This window comes from Rhamphochromis sp. 'chilingali', assembly GCF_963969265.1.
Source record: "Rhamphochromis sp. 'chilingali' genome assembly, chromosome: 15".
Lineage (NCBI taxonomy): Eukaryota > Metazoa > Chordata > Actinopteri > Cichliformes > Cichlidae > Rhamphochromis > Rhamphochromis sp. 'chilingali'.
This window is the reverse complement of record NC_137942.1, coordinates 26,085,180-26,107,738: the sequence shown is the minus strand read 5'-3', so window position 1 is coordinate 26,107,738 and position 22,559 is coordinate 26,085,180. Positions and strand designations below refer to the sequence as shown.

Here is a 22,559-nt window from a genome sequence, read left to right as displayed (position 1 = left end):
TGTTAATCTCTTCCTGTGTGTCTAACCCCCTTTAGAGTGCAAATGGTAAAAAGCCTATGCTTGATCAACTCTGTCAGGATTATGAGGGGGGAAACTTAGAAAACTTACTTTACTATAAGTGATCTCTAGCTACAAAAAGTTTGGAAACTAAACAGCTAATCAAATGGAGCTTATTTTTACTAACATTTAGGAGTGGGTTCAGGAGAAGAGAATACAAGAGATGGAAAAACCCTGATTAGCCAGAAAACCACTTCATATACCAATGAAAAAGCACTGTGCGCTTTTAAGCTTCTGAACTTTAAGTGAACATCAGAAACATAATGAACTACGTGCATTGTTTGGGGCAGAAAGGGGACTAAAAGGTTCTCATTTTATGTACAAAAAACAGCCAAAGCAGAAACACTCGCATGCTTCTATCACAGTTAAAGCTTTCATTTCACCATAACGTTCCTGCTTTCAAATATTAGCATCAGCATCGGACTTAAAGACTGCAGCGTCAGTCCGAGTCCAGCTCGTACGTTAACAGTTACCCTTCATGATTCATGCCTTTGACCTGACACAGAAAACTTTAAGAAAAAAAAAGAATAGCATAAATGAGTATCAGAAGATAGATAGGAGATGGTATAGATATTGGCTGCAGAACAAAAAAGCCTTTTGGAAAACAGCCAGCACTGCAAATTTAAGCAGGGCTGATGGAATTTGCTTTGGTCTGACAGTAATGTTACGTTTATGTCAGGCCCTCCATTTAAATCACCACATAACAGAATCCCTCGATACAGACAGATTTTAATTAAAAAAAAAAAAAAGAGAGAGAGAGAAAGGAGAGATAAATGCAGAGACAGCATGACAGAAAAGAGAGAGAGAGAGAGAGAGATGGAGCATTAGATGAGAAAAATGATGCGGAGAGAACAGAGGAGTTCTGAAGTGTGATAGAACAGTGAGTGACAGAAAAGGGGAAAGAAAGCGATTACATGAGTGAGATAAGTGGAAAGTAAGAGCTCATTCTGCAGTGAAGTGAAAACAGAAAAGCACAGTGTGTCTCTACATTAGTTATTCCTGCATTTTATATTTTTTTCTGTCCCAGTGCCTAAATGTTCTAGGGCTTCACCGTATGCATGTGTTGTTGCTTCCTTCTGTGCCTCTCTGTTCTTTTGTCACTCTTGCTGATTGACTGTTTTAAAGTTCTGGCTCACATCCAAACACCACAGTGAAAGTGCACACACACACACACACGCACACACACACACACACACACACACACACATACAAAAAAAAGCACTATCATGAGCATTGACCCAACTCACACAGGTAAACGCAAGCACACCCAAGATGGCTGCATCACTTTAAACGATGCATATGCATACTTTGAAATAATCCATTTATATGCAGGCTCTCTGTTAAGTAATGAACATAAAAATGCTGCCACTCAAATGAGACTGTTCGAGCGTGCACACAGGCCTACTCCCTCTTAAATTACACAACTGACCTTTTTCAGCAAAAAAAAAAATACAAGAAAGAAAGAAAAAGACAAGTAGATGCCAATTCTGTTAAAATACAGACCTGTTATTTGTTTGATTATAACTAGCAATTATAAAAGCATCTCACGCTTGTCATTATACGAGTTAATACATGACGCACGCTTTTAAGTGAAAGAAAAACATTGTGAATCGTGAGGGCTCGGCAAAAAGTCACTTCTTAAAGTTAGAGCGCTTAAAAATTTAGCCGCTAGATGTCAGTTAAGTTGTAGTTTGCAGCCAGCCGAGTTCTGCTTTCTCACCCCTGGCAATCCTAGCTATCGTGGCTGTTGTAGGAAACATGTTTTAGTCACCCAAGAGAGCTCAAAAACATTACATTTAGACTTAAACCCATAACAGCTGCAGCTGGGCAATGTGTTTCTACTGTTTGGACTGGATCCCCCCAAGAATTTTTCCCTATTTGTGGAAGGCTGTCAATCCACTGTTTACCTCAGCAGTCAATGGCGGGTGAGAAGCATTTACTTCTTTAAGAGGCTGTAAAACTTTCTGAAAGGACTCCGACACACAAAGAGTCAAAAAAGTTCACTTCCAACCAATGATAGCAATACTGTAGTGAGTTGTTGAGGCCATCCTGAACTTTTATGTCACTAAGACTATTGTTTTTGCCGGTGTTAGCATCACTTAGCCACTGTTAACTTCTCTTAGCTGCTGCTAGCTAGCATTATTGACACTGTGTTTGAAGCTGATGTAAAAAAGTTGATTGTTGGACACTTAGCAAATAAACTCTCACGCGTGTTAATGTACTCAAGCTGTTTATCAGAGGGAAAGTATGATTTTTAGGAGACAAACCTAACATTAGCTGGTATAGGATTTGCTCGTAACTAGCTTGTTCTAATTTAGTCAGATAGCTGTCAGCTGTCCAGAGACAGGGCCACATCTCTATTGACAGTCATTGCAATAATATATGCAATAATAAATACGCATGTTTATGCACGATCTCTTGGAGATGAGGCTTGAAGTGAGGAGGAAAAGGATGATGTTTTATTAAAACACCAGTGGCGTTGTCCCTTTCCTCCACAAAATGGTGACCACTCGCATGTGTTTTTATCGGAAATATTTTAAGATTACGAGAACCCATTAATTTGTTGGAATACACAGCTACACACTAATCTATATAATGAAAACAATAATCTTTTTTTCTATATAAAATCCCATCAAAATGACTGACTGCCCTTTCAGACGTTTCACTTCTCTCTGCACACATGCGCAGAACTGTAAATCTCGATTGTTTCTGAACTATTTTAGGTCACCCCGAGGGTTTCCTTTCTTCATAATAGATGTCAGACACTTGAGCAGCAGTTACAGATAATGTCAGACAGCAATTCTGTCGTGACAGATATTAGAGCTCCAGCAGACTTCTGTCACACTCAAACTCACCACTTAGCAGCAAGAAAGTGCTACTTTCTTGTGGTATAGCAAACATATCATTAATATGTAGAATTACATAGAGTGCTTGCCCATGTGGGAGGGAACCTGTCAGTCATCAAGCCACCTCTATATCTGTAACCGATATCAGACCCAAACATGGTTACATTGTATGAGAGCCCTATAAGAAAAAAGAAGCCTGAATGTTGCATTGAGTTCGTCGTTTGAGTATTAATATGTATTCTATGGATCTCCTGGCCTGAGACACTTTAAAGAGTCTCTGCCCTCTACTGATTTTATAGTACTATTAAATATATATGTGTATGTAATACATCTGGAACATAAGTTTCTGCTGGTCAGCTACTATTTTTTTTATGGTTTTTAATAGATCTGTAATGAAAGAGAACATGTTTTAAAATCTTAGGTAGAAGAACTTAAACCTACTCACAGGTATTCTTTCACACGTACACATTTTAATGGAGGTACCATCAAGGTCTGGCTGTGCTAGCGTGTTCTAATTGTCTCATCTTTCGAAGTGGCACATTTTTGGGCCGAGGTTTAATTTCACACCCAATCCACCTCTAATGCTGCTGTTATTTACACCCTGTCCCATCAACACTGCGCACACATGCAAACGCACTTACACCCTCCACTTACACCTCTAAACATATTCCTGTCCCCTCCCCATCACCCATCTCTACCAGTCGCTGTCATTTCGATCTTTCTGTGCCCCCTCATCTTTCCCTTAATGTCCCATCACCCAACAACAGCCCATCTCTGCTAATGGTAAGTTAATTGGCAGTCTGTTGTCATGCATTACTAACAGCATTAGAAATAAAAGACACACACACACTTGTCATTCTGCCTGTGAACATGAATAGAACAAGATCAACCACAATATGATTTTAGTTATTTCAAAACATCTGTCCTTAAAACAACATCTGGATTTGCCTTAAAATTAATTTTGACAGTCTACTGACTTCTAGCACTATGCTCAAGTGTCACTCTCTTGTGCATAACACTTAATGGTGCTAACTCACCACCTACAGATCTTCAGCATGGACGTCCATCCGTTCATACATCCATCCTTTAATGAGCCCGGAGCAGCTAGCCTGCTAACAAAAACTAGTCGGCTATCAGACATCATCTCTATTCTTGCTTCCCATCACTGGCTTCGGGTGAAATTCAGAATTCATTTTATTAATAACATCTAAAGCCCCACATGGCCCTATTCATGTCTTCATCACTTAGATTGGACTATTGCAATTCTCTTTACCTGGGCCTCCAACTCTCCCTCCTTCAGCGCTTGCAATTAGTCCAAAATGCTGCAGCACGCCTCCTAACCAGCACTAGAAGGCATGATCACATCACCCCTGTCCTTGCTAACTTACACTGGCTTCCCGTCAAATATCGCATTGATTTTAAAATCCTTTTGCTCACTTCTAAAATTTTAAATAACTTGGCCCTTAGCTACTTAACTGATCTCCTTGACCTATATAACCCAAAAAGAGCACTAAGATCCTCCAGGCAACTGCTCCTAATGCAACCGAGATCTCGTTTAAAAGCCAGAGGTGACCGTTCCTTTGCTATTGCCACTTATAGACTCTGGAATAATTTCTTGGAATCTATTCAATCATTCAAATCGTACTTAAACTTAGCTCAAAAACTTAGCTTTTGAAGCAAATTAGTTTGACTTTCACTCGGCCTGCACTACACCATGTAATTGTAATTTTTAATTGCAATTGTACTATTTGTTTCTTGTTCTGCCCGCTTTGCAGTATTATTGTGAAGCACTTTGATGTACACTAGTCTTTTAAAATGTGCTACAGAAATAAACTTTGATTTGATTTGATGGCCATGCTCTTGTGTATATAGCACAGCTACAGAGAATTTATAACAGCAGTCAGCCTCTCTGATCATCTTTAATGGTTTCACACTCTTATTTTAAACCCAGAGGTAACCACGCTTTGAGGTTATGGCACGTAGTTTATTCACTCCAACAATATTAGATCCACTTTAAAGAACACTGGCTAAGAGCAGCTAACAGAGGCTAACAGCAGCAAAAACAGCAGCGCTTACCGACAGAAAACTTCAGGATTTTCTCAACAACTCACCTCAGCTTCTGTCATCTGACAGATGTGAGCGTCACTGATTTATCAACTTTTATCGGACTCCTTTCACAAAGTTCTCTATCCCTATCCAGAGTAAATAGACACAAACATATTACAGCTGAGGTAAACAGCAGACTGACAGGCTACACTTTACCATTTACTCACTACAGATGGAAGGCAGTCCGATTTGTTTGCCTTACCGTAGCTACAATTGCACATTTGAATTGAGAGAGATAAGGAAACAGAATTCATATGACTGCAGTTTGCAAAAAACTGATATCTAGTTTTGAGATTTTACACACGTTACCTTTAAAGGCCCCAACTTCAAATCACAAATACTAAAAAACAGTATTGGTCTCCATAGATAAAATAATTCAGGGGGTCAAAATGTCCAAAATTTGTTTGTACACCTTTGCATTTACTGGTGAGATAATGACTGAAATCTCTCCTGGTCCTTTCCCTGACATTCAACCCCAGCATTGGACCATAACTCCAGTGCCAGCTCAGACCTGTGATTTATTACTAAACATCACTTTTATCCAGTCATCCACAGCGCAGTAACGCGTCTCTTTATCCCACTGTGTTCTCTTGTGTAGGTGTGAGTGCTGGTTTTTGTTTGGCTTGTCTTTATGTAAATCCCTCTTCATTAAGTCCATTTCTTGCAGTTCTGTCACAAAAACTGGCTCCTGTGCTGCACATTTGTTTTTTGTGCATTTTCGACAGTTCATTTACACTGGTGCTCTGACATCTTCCAACTACCCTTTACAACTTTCCTTTTAACCCCCTTTGTTTCTACTTGTTTAAGACCCAGCTGAGAACAGCCAAACTTTATGTTGGATTTCCTTCTTGAAAGAAGTCTGTATCGTTTCAAGTAACAGCTCTCAATCAGCCAAATCCAACAGTTTGTTACGGTTTGCAAACACTTTAACTATAGACCTTTTGTCACAAACCTGGAAACAAAATAATTTTGTGCTGTATTTGTGTTTTATTTATTGCTACAAATTAAAAAAGCCTAACAACCTCCAAATGCAGTGATTAGATGACAAACAGTTCAATCCAATTAAACACCAAGCTGTGTGACAGTGCCTTTTAGCAATATTGAACATGCAACATGTTTAAATGGATATTTAGATCAAATGAGAGTGCAACTGAAAAATTTCTATAGATCAACTTGTATTTTTTTTTGCACTGCCTTCTCTGTGGCATGATCGGCAATTAATCAATCGGCTCTCTTGTGCAAAGAAATACTGGCCACGTTTTTTACAACTCAACAATCCTACATGGACACTTACATCGTTATCAGTAGCTCTGAAACTCTGGTCCCGGCTTTCACAAATCGATGTGAGATGCAAACAGGAACAATCGACTAAACACACAGAAGGAGTTAAATGGCTGCATGAGAGCTGCACCGTCTTCAGGTCCATTCAGTTTAATCAGCCAGACTTTGACAAAACTATTATCTTTGTATTCTGTAAAATAGCGCACATCGCAATCGCCTCTCTCACACGCTTCCTTTTGTCTGTGCGCCTGGTTGGAAGCACTACAGCATCTGGTTGTTCTATATGACACAGATTGCCCCTCTCCACACTTCCCCCTCCCTTGCTCTGCATCCTGGTTGCCACACATCATGGGTTTTGACAGTATGTGGATGATGTCCCTGAGGGAGGCATTAGCTCCCTATCGGGTCTTTTTCTGCTAAACTCCTACTGGGTATTTTTCTTTAAACACAACCCAATCAATAACTTTTAATATTACCTTCTGGCAAACACAGTCAGGGCGAAAAAAGCTGCAGGTGGCTTTGTGGCTGAGGCTGAGAGCCTCGGAGGCGAGAGGCAGAGTAGAAAATGCTGTGGAGTTTGCTTTGCTTTAGTGAGCCCACTGAAGCGCGGTGAGCATTACCGATGACATTTCAACAGCAGCGGGGCTGCGAGACAGCGCCGTGCATTCGGGTTCAACTTGCAGAAGCGAGTGCATTCAGGTATGGTTGAGGGTCACTGCCCGTGCTTGACCATTTCATCTTTGCAACATCACAAACAGGCTTTTAGAGGTTTTTGTGTGTATGTGTGTGTGTGTGTGTATGTGTTTGTGCACAGCTTAGATGATGATGCACCTCCATCCAGTCTCATGGCAGGGGGGCACTACTTTCTCTTGCATTGGGGGAAGTAATCTCTTTTCTGGTATACACTGATTTATTGTCTGGCACAGCTTTGATAATGGGAAATAAAAACAGTGCTTAGTGGAGCTGGGAGAAAGAAAAAGAAGTTTAAATAGCGTTACTTAGTTGCAGCTCCTGCACAACAGCACATTAATCAGATCTCTTAGTATCGGATTAATCACACACTAGGACATAGGTGTTATTATTCCAAATTAAAGCAGGATCCTAGTGGCTGCCTTTAAATCAGGGATGACACCAAGTTGGATAAAGTCATGTAAAACCCAGATTCAGTCATTACATGTTCTAAGAGCAAACAGGTTTTTTTCCCCTTTCATTTTAAACCCCGGAAATATATGAATTTCCCTGTCTCACTGGTCTGTCAATCTGCAGCATACAAATGATTGTGCGTTTCATCTTTCAGCTGCAACACCCACATGTCACTCCTCAAAGCACGAGCACAAGCGCTTCCTGTCTATCGTGGCTGCATAAAGATGCTGACCTGTGGCATTCACACGCCGAAACAAATAAGTCACACGCTCCTACAACACAACCTCTAGGTGAAACAACAAGTCAGCTGAAAACGGAGCGCACAGCTGCTCTTATAGAGCGCTGGTCACATACCTGTTCAAGCTTACAGTTAAAACTTGAGGAAACGTGGACACATTTGCACATGTGGGCAGCAGGAAAGACAGGATTACAGCATAATATTAATATTAATACAAATATTCACAGACAATTGTAAAATTTAGGGAAAAAGACAGTGAATTGTTTGATATCAAAATGATCTGCCTGCACCTGTGTTTATAAAACAACACACTTTTGTAAACCACTCATAACACTAACCACACCTATGAGCGCTATTTGGGGATTGTGCTGACACACTATTTTTCAGCATTTAGTAAATGTGGCCCTCACTGTCTTGTTCACTATTTATACTTAAAACACACTAAGGTGTCACTTTTGTTTTAAGCCTCTTTTTTTTTTACTAGCCAAATTATGTAGGAATGACCTTGCTACCCATACTAGCTAGCTAGCATTAGCATTACTTGGACCTTTAAAACGGTAGTCAACAAACGAATGGACCAGAAATTTAGTAGCCTAGTCATAGGGTTGCCAACCGTCCCTTAAAATACGGAATCGTCCCGTATTTAGAAAAAAAAAGTACACGTCCCGTATTGAGCTAATAAGGGACGCACTTTGTCCCGTAATACAGTGAGAATCAAAAGTAGTCTATAAATGTTAATGGAATTAACGCTTTGTTTGAAAACATAATTCCCAGCCTCTCTCCTGCTTTGTGACCAATGAGCTGACAGCACACTTATGACAATTCGAGTATGACAATTCAGATTACCGCTCATCTCATTGGTCGAGGAAAGGTCGCTTGCGGAGAAAATACCGGAAGACAACAGGTGACCACAACAAGAAGCATGGCCAACAGGGAAACAAACGCCGACACTGCGGTGCAATTCTCGGACGACAGTACACCTAAAGCTGGGCAGACACTGTGCGATTTTTTCAGTCGCGATATTCAGCTCCTGCTCAAACTGTACGATTGACTCGCAGGGGTTAGAAGTTCATAGGTCACGATGCAGGTCTCACACTATACCGCCCGATGCTCTGATGCGACCTGAGAGCTCACCCTGTGCGTCCATAAAATGAAGGTTATAACAGAAAATCTGTCGCTCTCTCTCTCTGTCTTTCACTCACACAGACACGCACACCACCACCATCAACTTTGCTAAATTGCTAATGAAAAACATTGATCAGGCAGCTGTGATTGAGCAGCAGTGTAAATCCAACTATTTTCACGGTTGTTGTGGTCGTGATAATTTTGTGATGCCACATCGAAAAGGCTCGGATGAGCTTTCCAAAGTTCTACAAGTTGTGCCTCCATCGCTTGTGTCCAGATCACACGCTGCACAGCCGTGCTGCGCCGTCTTTTTCACCGACGTTTACGTGTTTGCGCGTGAGCAGTGTGAGCGGCTGTGGTGAGATCCTCACGAGCGATTGATGATCGGGAGCTGGTCGTGAGGTGTTAATCACTTCTCGTTACCCCACGTATACTACACGACGCACGATGAAGGCCAAAATCGGTCCGATCACCAAAACGGTCGCACGACTCAAAAATCGTCTCAAAATGGGCCAAAAATCGCACAGTGTGAGCCCAGCATTAGAGCAGCAATGTTTGTTCCCCTCAGAGAAAGGGAAGAATGGGAAAAGGAAAACACCTGGCTGGAAAAAGTTAATATGGGCATGTGCAGTGAATATCAGTGCTATGTGGCCAGAAGTGTGATAATATAATTTATTTTGTGTAATAAACAACTGCAAGGATAGATGATTACAACAAATAGATGACTAATACATAAAAGTAATACATAGGTGAATAATGATGAGTTAAGATGCGTAATCATGGGAACAAGCGGGTTTACAAACAGGAGCAGCTGATTAGCATTAGAAAAGCTGAAATAATACCTCAGCTGAAGCCAATTGTACTAAATGCACTAAATGTGCACTGTTACAAGAATGTTTTTCTTTCTATTATTTTAAGTTAAGCAGGACAAAGTTCTTTTAAAGAAAGATTTACTTATATTCTCAAAAGTTAAGCATGACAGGCTTCTGTTTAAGAAAGAGACCTGTTTTATTGTGTTAATGTTGTCATTTTGAGCTAAAAATAAATGGCTAAATGATCACTTGTTTCACATGTGTTCATATCACAAAGAATAGAATACACATCTGCTTAAATCAACTTCAAGTCAAATGGTTAAAAAAAATAATTTCACACACAAAAAAAGAGCTAGAAAATTCACCACACTGGGAAGGGTGAAGACAACTGGGTTGCCCGGCCCTGGCCACGAGGTGTCCCTTATTTATTTTTCAGGGAGTTGGCAACCCTACCTAGTCAGTATTAACACCAGGAGAATTACACAATTTGTATCCTATGTGCTTAGGCATAAACTTTTGTGCTAAAAAGTATTTTCTGCTTCTTTAGCATGTAGCTTTTGGCTTGTACTGTTGTGCTAAACAGGTTTGCTTTGCCAAAGAAACCAGAAAAGTCATTTTAAATCACTGACATGGTAATGGAAGACCATTCTTTGAAATGTCAACATTTTATTCTGTTAACAGGACACAGACTGAAATGTTAGGATATTTCCAAGTAGCCTTAATTTAAATTAGCTTAAGCATGTATAAAGTGCTAACCATTGCAAACATTTTAGCCAAAGCAATTTTAGCTAGCTAAAAAAAAGCTAATTTATATTTCAGGTAAGCAAGATGCTACTTACAAAACTACAATTAAAAAAAGAAAAAAAAAAAAAAAAAACATTGTCACATTTTCAGAATTTTGGTATCAAAAGCTATCCGGTTGTTCAGTCTGACGTCACTAGCCGTGTCTGGGTCTAAACTCCGCTGCAGGTCCATATATCAAACGATCACTATGGCATTACTGAGAGTTGAAAAACTGTCTAAAGTCTTTCATCTTTAATAAAATGATCAGCGTTCTGCTCTACCAGGTGTAAAAATTGAGTTTAACATCCAGGCATCCATGAAAATGGAATTTATGACATTTAACGGAGTTAGAAGTTAGCAGGAAGTTAGCTCGCTAGCTTCTATCTAAATACAATAAATCATGTCCTGACTGCGGGGTTTTGGAAACAAATTAAAACGTACAGCTCTGTTATCACTTCCAAGACAGAAAACTAAACAGCAGTGACGTTTGCAGGGTTACTGAAGTTTGGCTAGCTGGTATATAATGATGTGCTACGTGACCGCTAGCGACACAGCTATGTTAGCATAATATAAACAAGCTAACTTTTTTTCCACTCGATAAAAGTTACCGTGAGTGTTGTCGGTGGTCAGGAACAAATGTAATCGCATGGCAGGATGCTGTAAAAGGACCAAACTTCAGCCAGGAGAACAACTGAGATAATCCATCCACAATACGAGGTTAGTCATTCATATACTGCTGCATGGGCTGGGCTGTAGTTACATCCTAAGGTTTTAAAAACTGAGCTTAAATAAATGATTAGTGGTAATAAAAGCCGAGGGAGGTCAACAGGGATCACCGACTGTTTTAGGAGCTTTTTGAGATCAAATAGAAGAAAATACATAACATTAAACATGTTAACAACACAAAAGCCATATTAAACGCAGACTACTTTAGACCCGGAAGTAGGATTCGTCGCGTCATCACTGAACAACCGGATTGTAAGGTTCTGGTCACATTTCCATTCATCTTCTATGTACAGTCTTTTATGTTCCCTGCTTTCTTTAAAGGAAACAAACTCTAACAAGTACAAAATAATGAATTAACACACTGGATGACATTAAAGAAAATAAATGAAGGAGCATGAAAACAATGTCAATCCTACTGATTTGGCCTGAATTAGCTGGGAGTCATAGCCAAATCACCTGAGCCATTTCAAGTAAGATAGACTTTTATTTTAGTCTATAAAAATCAGGAATCTGCCCATGCCCACACAAATCACAGGACGACATCATCAGATTGTTAGCTTTTCACACTTAGCAGCCTGAATTACTTAATTTGCAGGCATTTAAAACAGAAAAAGCAGCTGTGCTATATGTTGACACTGAAAACCATGTAAACAATTAATCATTTGTCACAGATTCAAATCTTGAACATCGACTAACAGTTTCAGCACTTGTTCAGTCCAAAAAATTGGAGCACAAACACTGACAGCACCTGAAGCCTCCCCACAGCAGCATCTGAGGACGTGCCAGAAAATAACAGATGCCACCAAAGCAAATGTTGGATGTGCAGCAGCTAATGACTGGATCCGCAGGCCGTTTTCCAGGTGACTTATGCTACCGCTCCACCGCTGGAGACAAGGATGAGTGAAGCCGCATTGATCTGCTGGTTCTCAAAGCAATCGATTCCACCGCATGGATCTTTGCCGTGTTTTAAGGTCAAGCATGTATGTGATCTTGCGGTCAAATTTTAATTAATGCTAATATATGTAGCATCGCATTACTCTGAGACAGCTAAACACCTGAGACATTTATCCTGCATGACTGAGTTTCTGTAGCTTCCAAGTTTACTCGACTGCAAGCGGACTGAGCATCAGTGACGCTTTAAACTAACAATGTGACCGGCATTCATTACAAAGGGAAACGTGCCAGTGTGAGCTGTTGATGCAATGAGATGCCCACACGCACTGCTGTGTAATTTCACACGAGGTGAAAAAACAAAATAGACAGCGGCACAGGCGCAGAAAAATAAAAAAAGCTGCGCTCTTTTCTACCTTCTACTCCACATCCCCAGAAACAACTACCAAAACACTTCCCCTCTTCTCTTCCTCCTATTGTCTCTTATTATGAGAGCTTCTCTTTATCAGAAGCTTCCTGACTCTTGAATTTCTTCCAATTTAGAAAAGACACAGAGAGAGGTTGAAAAAAAATTATATCAGTAAAAATAAGGTGATCGCAATAATGGCCTGTTCAGCAAAAGACTGTAATACCAGGATTACAGGAGAAAGACAACGTTTATCTTACTGTTACACCTCAACGCCGAAATCTACCTTTAACTGCACTCCGTACATTAGCAGAGAGAGAAGAAGGCTGACCCTAAAAATGTTCATTTAACACGTCAAAGACTGCGGCTTTCATTTAAGACTGGTGACGTGGGCTCTTTGAGTCTAAATAAAAAGTCTCTTGTTAAATGGATTTGACTGAAAAAATGATTGAAAAGCTATGCAGCACTTAATTAGCGGCGCTGAACGGCGCCGATATAACGAGGGGCCAGAATCCCATTTAGGTTAGGTACACAAAGGTTGGAGATAAAGCTTTTAAAAAACTCATGAGACATTATTATTCTAATATGTCCTCATTTAGGCCATTATTCCAGCCAGAGCCTTTTTTTCTAAACAGTTTATGTAAGAGCAGGAAGCACGCTCGAATAATAAGCCCAGCAGACTAATAATCTGCCAGTGTACGTGTGAATGCTATATTTTTTTTTTAATCAGAAACAGCGGCGCGTTGTTGTTAATTAGATGCATCATCGCTGTTAATATATCTGTGTGGCATTAGCCGAAGCAGATAAGCGACTTGATGCTTGAAGGGCCGAGGCTAAAGCTAAAGCTCTTTGTTACAAAGCCACGCCGTTGCTCTGCTGCTGGCTAAAAGGCAGCAGGTGTAGAGGAGTGCCTGTGTAATGGTGCTGTTTGTAGTGTGCTCACACAGTCCACACACTCCATCCCACCACAAAACGAGGAGACTAAATTTGCACCAAGGCTCAGTCTCCTAACGTCACCGCTGATTAACAGTGCATGAGATGAGAGAGACGAAAAAGAAATAGAGAAGAAAAAAGTTACTGAGGAGTAATGGATGAGAAAATGTTGAAATCTACTGATATGATGATGACCTCTCATTGCCCCTGGTGGTAAAAACATTTGCTCTGTGTAATCTGGTCCTGGGTGAGAGTGGGAACGACGTCTTCTTTCATCTTTCTCTCTGTCGTCCACAAACATGCAGCGCGTGAAAACATGAGAACAGCTGACACACACACAAACGACAAAAACCAAAAAAACGAATTTAACAAAACCTTTAATTGCCTGATCAATGCCTGTGGAGTGTAAACGTGGCCGATAGTCGATCGAGGTGGGCGGGGTCGGGTTGAACGACCACGTGCTGACGCGTGCCATTGATCAAAGTGCACACTGTGCTAAAAACCAAGGATTAAACCATTCATCTGCAAGCTCCACCTTGAACCATTATCCTGACCCGCAAGCAAACCTGGCATAAGATACGAAGCAATAAAAAAACACACACTACAGAAGTTTAAGAACATCCATCATTGAGCGTTAGGAGAGGCACACACAGCCGAGATAAGATGGTTTGTTTCAGCGGTTCTCTACGGGGACAACACGAGAAAACTAAGAAGAGCTCCACCTGTAAAGAGGCCCCATGCATCAATATTGTCTTACTTTGTGTTTTGCCAGCCAAAGTCTCATCCCAGCGTCTCAGAAGTAGCATGATGGTGCGGCCTGGGACTCCTCTCTCCCTCTCATAGCCTCAGACTGAGGGAGGCCGAACTAAAGTCAACATGAGAGAAAAGACAATATGATTATTGAATGTGAGTGGCTGCTGTTAAAAAAATAATTTTGAGCTCTTTTTCCTGACTGTACATAAACAGTGCTGCATTCTGGGTTATCACAACTTGTCCCTGAGGGTGATGACAGTCTCCCCCTCAAGGGTTTCCCGTGATTTTGCCTCTCATAACAGGCCGTGATGATGCAGAGCGGTCGAAAAATTGGAATAGAGCGGGAAGTGACAGGAAATGATTACAAATGTTATCCCTGTGGAAAAATTACACAATTACATTAAACTGAATCAGATCTGAGGAGCACCGAAAGCTTTTCTTGTGGACAAATAAACACAGCATTAAAAACAACTTTCACCCCAAAATCAAGTTTACATATTTTTACAGTAGTGCTACAATATCATTTATCCATCTAGATGGTTTTGGTGTGAGCTGCTCTGTTCTGTAGATACCATGTTTGCCTTCTCCTGAGCGTACTGTCCTCTGTCCAGAAAAACAGAAATCCCCAGATCTTGTTGTGAACAGTTTCACGTAGGAACTTTCTTTGCATTCTAGTGTCCGCATCTACATCTGCCAACCGACGGAGGAGTGCAGCTAGCTGACATCACGGCTCAGCTGAGGGGGGGACGCTATTAATGTTTACATCCTGTCCTGCTGTCACAAGCAGGAGCTTCTACTCACAGGTAGAAGCGCACTTCCTCCTGCACAGTGATGTTTGGCAGGTGTGCTGGCTGGAAAGAATATAGTCCCCACATGAAACCGCTCACGTCCAGGTTTGTGGATTTTGTGATTTCTGAAAAAGCTGCATAAAGTTTTTATTTGCGTGGCAAACATGAGGTGAGTGCCATTTAATTCCAGAAAAGGACAACAATCTAGACGGATAAACAGCACTCCACGTTAAAGGAAAAGAATTTCTCCCTGTGATTGGCATAACTAATCACCTGGATTGATACCACATGACAAAGTCATTAGCCGGTTAACAGAAAGACGAGTTTAATTAACTCACAACCGGACAATAAAGTAGCCCTTCATTATTTTCAGGTGTCATTCTACCAGCAGGTTTGTCTTTGGCTAAACCAATTGCACTTAATCAAACAAATGTGTTTTACTCTCTACCAGGACACCTCATTAGGTGTGTGGGGTTTGCCGAAGTAAATACAGATGTTCGTGAATGGAAGGGTAAGATTAAAAATCAAGGCGCCGATGCTGAGCATTTATCTCCGCCCCCCCTCCGCATCCTAATCCCTTCAGCGGTGACTGTGTGACAAGGAGCTGGCACCGGGAACTCACAGCGGTTTTAGGTAAAATCCTCGTTGGGTCAAGGGGGTAAAGCAGCAATTTCGAGGTAATTGTACTCCACAGGAGCAGCTTCACTTCTGTTCCTCTGGAAAGACGTTTGGAGTCGCTCGTCTTCCCGACAACCGCCAGTCTGTTATTGCAGAGGGGAAAAGAGAGGACAGCGGGTTAGAAGCAGGTCACAGTCAGTTAGACTCTAATAAAGCCTTGCTACGCCTGGTCGACCTCTGACCCGCTCCCCTTAGAATCAATAAACCCGATTAAATGATGGGAACTTAAAATGCAAGAGCTGCCGTGCTCATGTGCACATCTGGACATAACTCTCAGCTTTGAATGAAAACCTGTTTGAATGCATCTCACAGCTCATCTTCAGCAAAGCGTGTGCGTGTTTGCTCTCTGATCCGAGAGGAAGCCAAGCCTAATATTTTAAATAACACATTTCCTCCAAATGCACTGCAGTACAAAAAAATGTCTTCTCCTACATCCCTAACAACACCCTCAAACTACAGTATGTGCAGCATCGCAGGAATAAGAAACAGCTTCTGTTAATCCTCTTATACATAACTCATACATCAGGAGTCCATATGAGTGTCCAAATTGCATATGTGTGTGTGTTGGGGGGGCGAACCATACTTTAGGTAAATAAATGATTAATTGAAATATGTTGATGAATAATGAACCAGTCTCTGCGGGGTAACAGATTGTACTTTTCATATTTAATAGATTGATGGGCCTCGCACAAACTCTGACACCATGTACGCTCGCCGTTAAAGCACACTCATCGCATGCGCACCTGCGTGCCACAGAAGGCAAGAACGTATAGCAGATTAAGACATCAAAGAAGGTGTACACATGAACCTCTCTGGCTTTTTTTTATTCTACTATAGCTTGTTTCTGAGCTTATACTAATCCTACAAAGTCGCCTAAATGCTCTTCCGTGTACTTTGTGTACACACTCTCCTTCTCGTTGGACGGCGTCTGTGTCGATACAAGTCCTCTTAATCAGAGGATGAATTATTGAGTAGCCTTTTTATATCAGATCATGACCCATATTCCGCTCCCTTGAAGTGAATATACTGCCAATAAAATTGAGATGTGCTTTTTAAGTCGTCCCACATAGTCTTCCCGCTCGCTCTCGGGATTCAGACGCACGCGCCGCAGAGTGTTACGAGCTTTAGATGGAGCTCCGCAGACTGATTCCCTCATTTATACCCAGAAGATGGATGAGGTGAGGTGCCGTATTGCAGAATCACACTCGTGTGAATCCAAGATTTTTATTATTATTTTTTAGCTTGTAACTCAAAAATCAAAAATCATCTCTGCATATTTTTAGGTTCTGACTTCTGAAGCACAGGGTAACATGCAAGCGGTGCCCCGTGATGCTGTAAATCCCTAGATGGCATGCATGCGGAAGTTAGCTGGATTGTAACGTATCTAAACACTGTTATTGCTGGCTTCGTTGAGGCAGATGCGGCGCTCGGAGCCAGACGCAGGAGTTGCATTGTTGTCTCATTAAGCAAGCACATGGGGGAGAGAGAGAGAGAGAGAGAGAATCAGTGGGAAGAGGGGATAGGATTATGAATCTCCTTAGCCCCTGCTGTCTCCTCTCCTGGCCTGTTTATAAATGATGACTGCAAACACGCTGCCTGTGAAATCTCTTAAGCTCTGATTCAAGATGTTCTGCAGACTTTTTTTCCCCACATAGATCCTGTGGCATCGCACAGTTTCAGACACCAAAAATTTGACAGGATGCATGAAAAATGTCCTAGAGCCACCAACCATTAAGACACACCTGTTCAGGTAACGAGCGAAATAGGTGACAATGAACGAGGAGAGAACCTTAAAAGGGACAAGTCACCTCGAAATCTAATGCATGCCTTTTTCATCTGCCCTTTAATGCTACTTATTCATCTCCATTGTTTTGGTGTAAGATTTTTTTCCATCTCTTGAACATAATGAGGCTAGTTTGCAAAAATTACATTAAAAAGACTAAACATTAATCATGACCTGGCTACTCGAAGGAAACAAAGCAGGTTTCAGTTACTTTCATGTAGGACCTATTTTCTTTCCGCTGTCAACATCCATCAAGCATTATCACTACACAGAAGAAAGCCTCCTCCTCCAATGCCCCCTAAAACAATCTAGATGGATAAAATACACTGCAGAGCAGAAGAGAAATAAGGTTTAAACCATAATCTAACAATCTGAAGGAACAGCATACGTCTATCGTAAAAGTAAGAAAATGATCCGGAGAAAAAAAGAGCAGTTCTCCATATTTAAATAGAAAGGATGCTCAGCTGTAAACGTGCTCCAAGCAATTGCTCAATCCACCATCCAGCTGTGCTCGTAGACGTCTGCATTCCCTCTCAAAATCACAGCTCAAATCAGCTGTTTTTGACCACCGTACACAACATTCACATCACTGCCTTCCTGAACCACACACTGCCGGGTCAACACCAGTGCGTCTGAAAGTGTGCTTCTACCTGTTTCTAAACACTGTTTCGGGGTACATTACAGCAAAAGCAACGACAGCAGCGAGCCACTTGTCAGAGGCAGAGCTCGCGCCAGAGACGTCCATTTTGCAGCGTGGTGGCTGTGACAGCTTTGACAGACTACCTGAGCTTAAGTGCCCATCTGTAGCTCGGCTACTGAGGTCACATGTGTTTCAGCACCAAGCAGAATAGGTAATCGTCCTGGGTTGTGAGAGCAGATCCCAGGTGTCTGCATGTGTGTGTGTGTGTGTGTGTGTGTGTGTGTGTGTGTGTGTGTGTGTGTGTGTGTGTGTGTGTGTGTGTGTGTGAGGGAGAGAGTCGATGTGAAAGTGCATTTTGCTGCAGACATACAGTCAAATTTTATTCCGGCCACTGTCAACCGCAAGATAAGATTTAGTCATTCTCCCACCACAAAGCATTTTATTGGAGTAACAGAAGATAAAATTTTAAAAAATTCACCAAGAAAAGCACAGCGCAGTCCATCTCTTCAGGTAGATTACTTTATTGATCTACGTATATATTCCTCTCACACTAACGCACGCTGTTTTAAAGAAGAGCGTGGAGCAGCACTGAACAGATTTGGTAGAGCAGAAAGAAGAGTGGAGGTGCAAAACCCAAGGTGAAAGATGGGATGTTATTTCAGCATGTAAAGTTTTTCTTTTTGTTGTTTTTACATCATCCCACACTCTGCATCAAGGGGATTTATATTTTACATGAGAATTTTTTTTTTTTTAACCAGACTTTAACTGGAAAAGGGGAAAATACTACAAAGGATAAACGGTGGTGAAGTGTGAGGAAAATGACTGAGCTCTGGTAATCCGCCTGTATCCTTTTAAATTCTACCTCACCCTTATTACTGTACATACACATCCCGGACGAGTCTGCACACCCTCACACACACACACACACACACGCAAAACAGTGGGTCACTCACAAAAAAAATAAATAAATATAAATATATATATATATATATATATATATATATATATATATATATATATATATATATATATATATATATATATATATATATATATATATATATATACATATATATACATATATATATATATATGAAAATCTACATCCATTCATAATCATCCAAGACATGCAAAGGCAAGAGCATGGGTGGATTCAAGGGTCCGTACTCACCTATTTAACCCTTAACACTGAGAAATGTTAAATGCGATTTGGAAGGATGGAGAAATTGTGAGAATCAAGGCTATTACATCAGCTAATTGACAAAGACGTCGCTTGAGTCTTTAATCCGCGATAGTGAAATCCCATTAGGATTCAATAGTTGAAAAAGAAATATTGAAATCAGCTTCAGTCCATTTAAAAAAAAGAGAGAAAAAGGTCAAAAAAAAGTCCAGAATTTAGACCAGTTTTTTTGTTTGTATTGGGGTTTTTTTTTTTTTTTTGGATAATTGTTAATTATTTTGTTTTAGTCGTTTGGAATCTAATCCAGGATTTAAAGGGTAATTCCACAGGAAAACATCTATATCCAGAACGCCTTTATCGTGGTTGCTCGAAAGTCCTACTTCCCATCATCTTCGTGTAATGAAGAGGAGCGCCATTAAATCTCCTTCAGCACAAAAAATGGAAATACCAAACAAAAAAAAGGAAGAAGAAGATGGACAAAGAAATGAGTTATGTGATTTTCTTTACTTTGCTATGCATCTGTCTATTTCTGTGCCTCTCTCTCTGTAGCTTGCACAGCACACACAGGCACACACGCAAATTATTCGTAGCGTAGTGCAATAAAGCCTTGTATCTTCTGTTATTATTTTTTGGGGGGAAATCACTTCTGGAAAATCTGCCTTTTCTATTTCAGTAAATGTGAACAGTCAAAACAGTCCCAATGCAAAATATCTAGCAAGTCTGATGCAAGCAATGAGGTGTGAGTGGCAGGACATGAATACATACATATATGTATATACATCTTATTTTTCTTTACACGGCAAATGAAAAAACAGCAACAACAGAACAACGTACGAATAAATAAGTGGATGGAGTCAGAGAGGGTGGGGGTGATGGAGAGGGGGGGAAAAAGGATGTACGGAGAGGTGAATGAAGCCAGGTGAGTGGAAAAAAGTGAAAATTATGGCGAAGAAAAAAAAGGGAAAAAAGTCCTCTGGATGATAAAGCCAGGCTTTTTGATTTTTTAGTCCATTCTCTTTGAGTGCTTGTGTGTGTCTGTCTGCAGAAATGAGAGTCAGTTCAGAAAGATATGAGACAGAGAGAGAGAGAGGGAGGAGAGAGAGGAAAAGAGGGCAGCAAAAAAAAAGGAGGCAGAGCACCGGATAAGCACAGATGACACCCCGACAGAATGGACTTTGAATTGTACTTTGACACAAACAGTGCGTCTGCCGCTCTTGAATCGGACCTTTTGCTCAGTTTGACCTTCACCTGATACACATGAAGCCAGCAAAAACTTGGTTTGCCAGCGGGCATTTCCTCTAATGAACAGATGTGGAGTTTGGGTGTCTGTCAATGTGCACGACTGCTAAAAAAATTAATAAATGAATAATCACGTGAGGGTGTGAGGAAGGACGTTGTGTACGTGTGTGTGGATTAAAAAGGGAAGGGGGGGGGGGGCACTTCAGATGTTTTAATGGAAGAACAGACTTTTTGTGCAACAACATGAAAATGACAAGACGATCAAGACGCGTGTCCGTGATGAGGACCGGAGAAGGTGCTTGCTTGATGAGTCACTGTGGTCCTGATTGAGAAGAACACACTCGCACACACAAAAAAAAAAAACAGGTCTGAAAACACAGATGGAAGTGAGGTGGGGGTGGGTGGGTAGGGTGGAGGGGTGACGTAGAGAGGACATGGCATGAGGCAAGAATCAGCTGAGAGCTGGATGGGAGGGGAGCCGTGCCCAAGCTAGATCGGAGGCCAGCGAGCGTGTGTGTGTACGTGCGTGCATGTGTGTGCATGTCAGGTGTGCACCCATACACAAAACACCTCGCACACACGGAAGGAAAAAGGGAACAAAAGACTTTGAGACAGACACTAAACACTAAGTAGACCTACCTATGGTTAGAATTAAGAATCGGCCAAAAAAGATGCATAGGATGGTGGGAGGAAAAAAGAGAAGGGGGGAAAATAGGAAAAAGGTACAAAAGTGAAAAAGGCATAAATAGAAAATACAAGCAAGCCAATTAAAATGACTCTACTGGAGCTGTTTAAAGCGAAGAAATAAAAAAATTTTAAAAAAAGAACAGGTGGAGTCAAAAAGTAGCCAAAGTTACGGGTGGACAGTGACTGGAGTGGTGGGGTTGGGGGGAGGAGGAAAAAGGGGGGAGGTTGAGGAAGGAGAGAGTGTGGGCTGCACAGGGATAGAAAGGCTGGAAGTGATACGAATGGAGAGGAAAGCAGGAAAGAATGAATGAAGGGGAGGAGGGGGGAAAAAAAGAGGATAAAAGGGGCCAAAAAAAAAAAATCCCCGTCCTCTTTTTCTCTGTCCCTCTGCCTCTCTCTCCCTCCTTGTCTCGCTCATAAACAGAAGAAATTGTTGACCAGGTAAATGGCGAAATAGATAAGAAGACAGAGGACCGAGAGAGCGAGCAAATGGAAAGGCAAAGCACCTCCCAGCAGCGCGATGAGGAAAAAAAAGAACAAAAAACGAAAGATAAAAGCAAATACTCCAGTGGCCTCCGTTGTCTCCAGTCTGTGTGTGGAAGGGGGGATTGGCTGTTGCCAGTTGTTCCCCTTCCCCGGCTGCCTTCTGCTTTCTTCTTTCTCTCCTCCCAAAAAAGACTTCCCATCCAGATGACAAAAAAAAAGGAGGGGGTAATAGAAAAAGAAAAAAAGCAGCAGGCACAGACGTCCTTCTTTCTCTCAACTCTGGTCAGAAATCACACGCCACTCACACAGGTTAGACATTGTTGCAGTGGCAACGCACAGTATCACCAATATTGCTCAGCGGGAGGAAAGAAAGGCATTGGGGTTGCTGCTAGTCAAGCACTGCCTACCTCATGAGGAAGAATACTGAGCTGGAATTGCTCTGTCTCCCCTCTCCCGCCCATTCCTGCGAAAAAGATGGGAGGATGGGAGGTGGGCCCACTCACTGCATTAGTATTCATTGAAAGAGTGTGAGAGTGAGAGAGAGAGAGGGGGGAGAGAGACATGAGGAGGTGGAGGAGGAGGAGAGGGGGTGCCTTCCAACAAATGTCGAGGAACCAAACCGGTGTGTGAAACTGATAAGAGACTGGCTCCCCCTAGAGTCAATCATCAATACACGAGCAAGTAAACTGGAAGCACTGGGAGCGCCATGGGAACGTGCAGCACCCGTGACCTGACTTCAGGTCATCCAAACCTTTGATGTCAGAACCTGTGAGGACACGTTCTCTGCCTCAGTTTTGCAGCGTGCCTCCCAACGGCACGGCATTACTGTAATCCACTTACAGAACAGTTCAGTGCTCAGTCTTACAGATCAAATTTGCTTTTCTCTGAAAGGATTCCTGCGTGATGAAGCACCGTTATAGACCGATGGTGGACAAAAACATCAAAAGCCTTCTGGTCCATATTACCAAGTTATAGGTG

At 41.5% G+C, this 22,559-nt stretch overlaps 1 protein-coding gene across 1 annotated transcript in view; it reads right to left on the bottom strand.

The window, feature by feature from the left end:
* grin2ba (glutamate receptor, ionotropic, N-methyl D-aspartate 2B-a) overlaps positions 1-22,559 on the bottom strand; it is a 139,514-nt gene that overhangs the window by 116,420 nt on the left and 535 nt on the right. The window contains exons 3-4 of the mRNA XM_080906272.1: positions 15,511-15,649; positions 14,105-14,212 (exon numbers count right to left, since the gene is read on the bottom strand). Coding sequence (XP_080762398.1) covers positions 14,105-14,131 — 27 coding nt within the window. The 5' untranslated portion in view covers positions 14,132-14,212; positions 15,511-15,649. The remainder of the gene's footprint in view (positions 1-14,104; positions 14,213-15,510; positions 15,650-22,559) is intronic.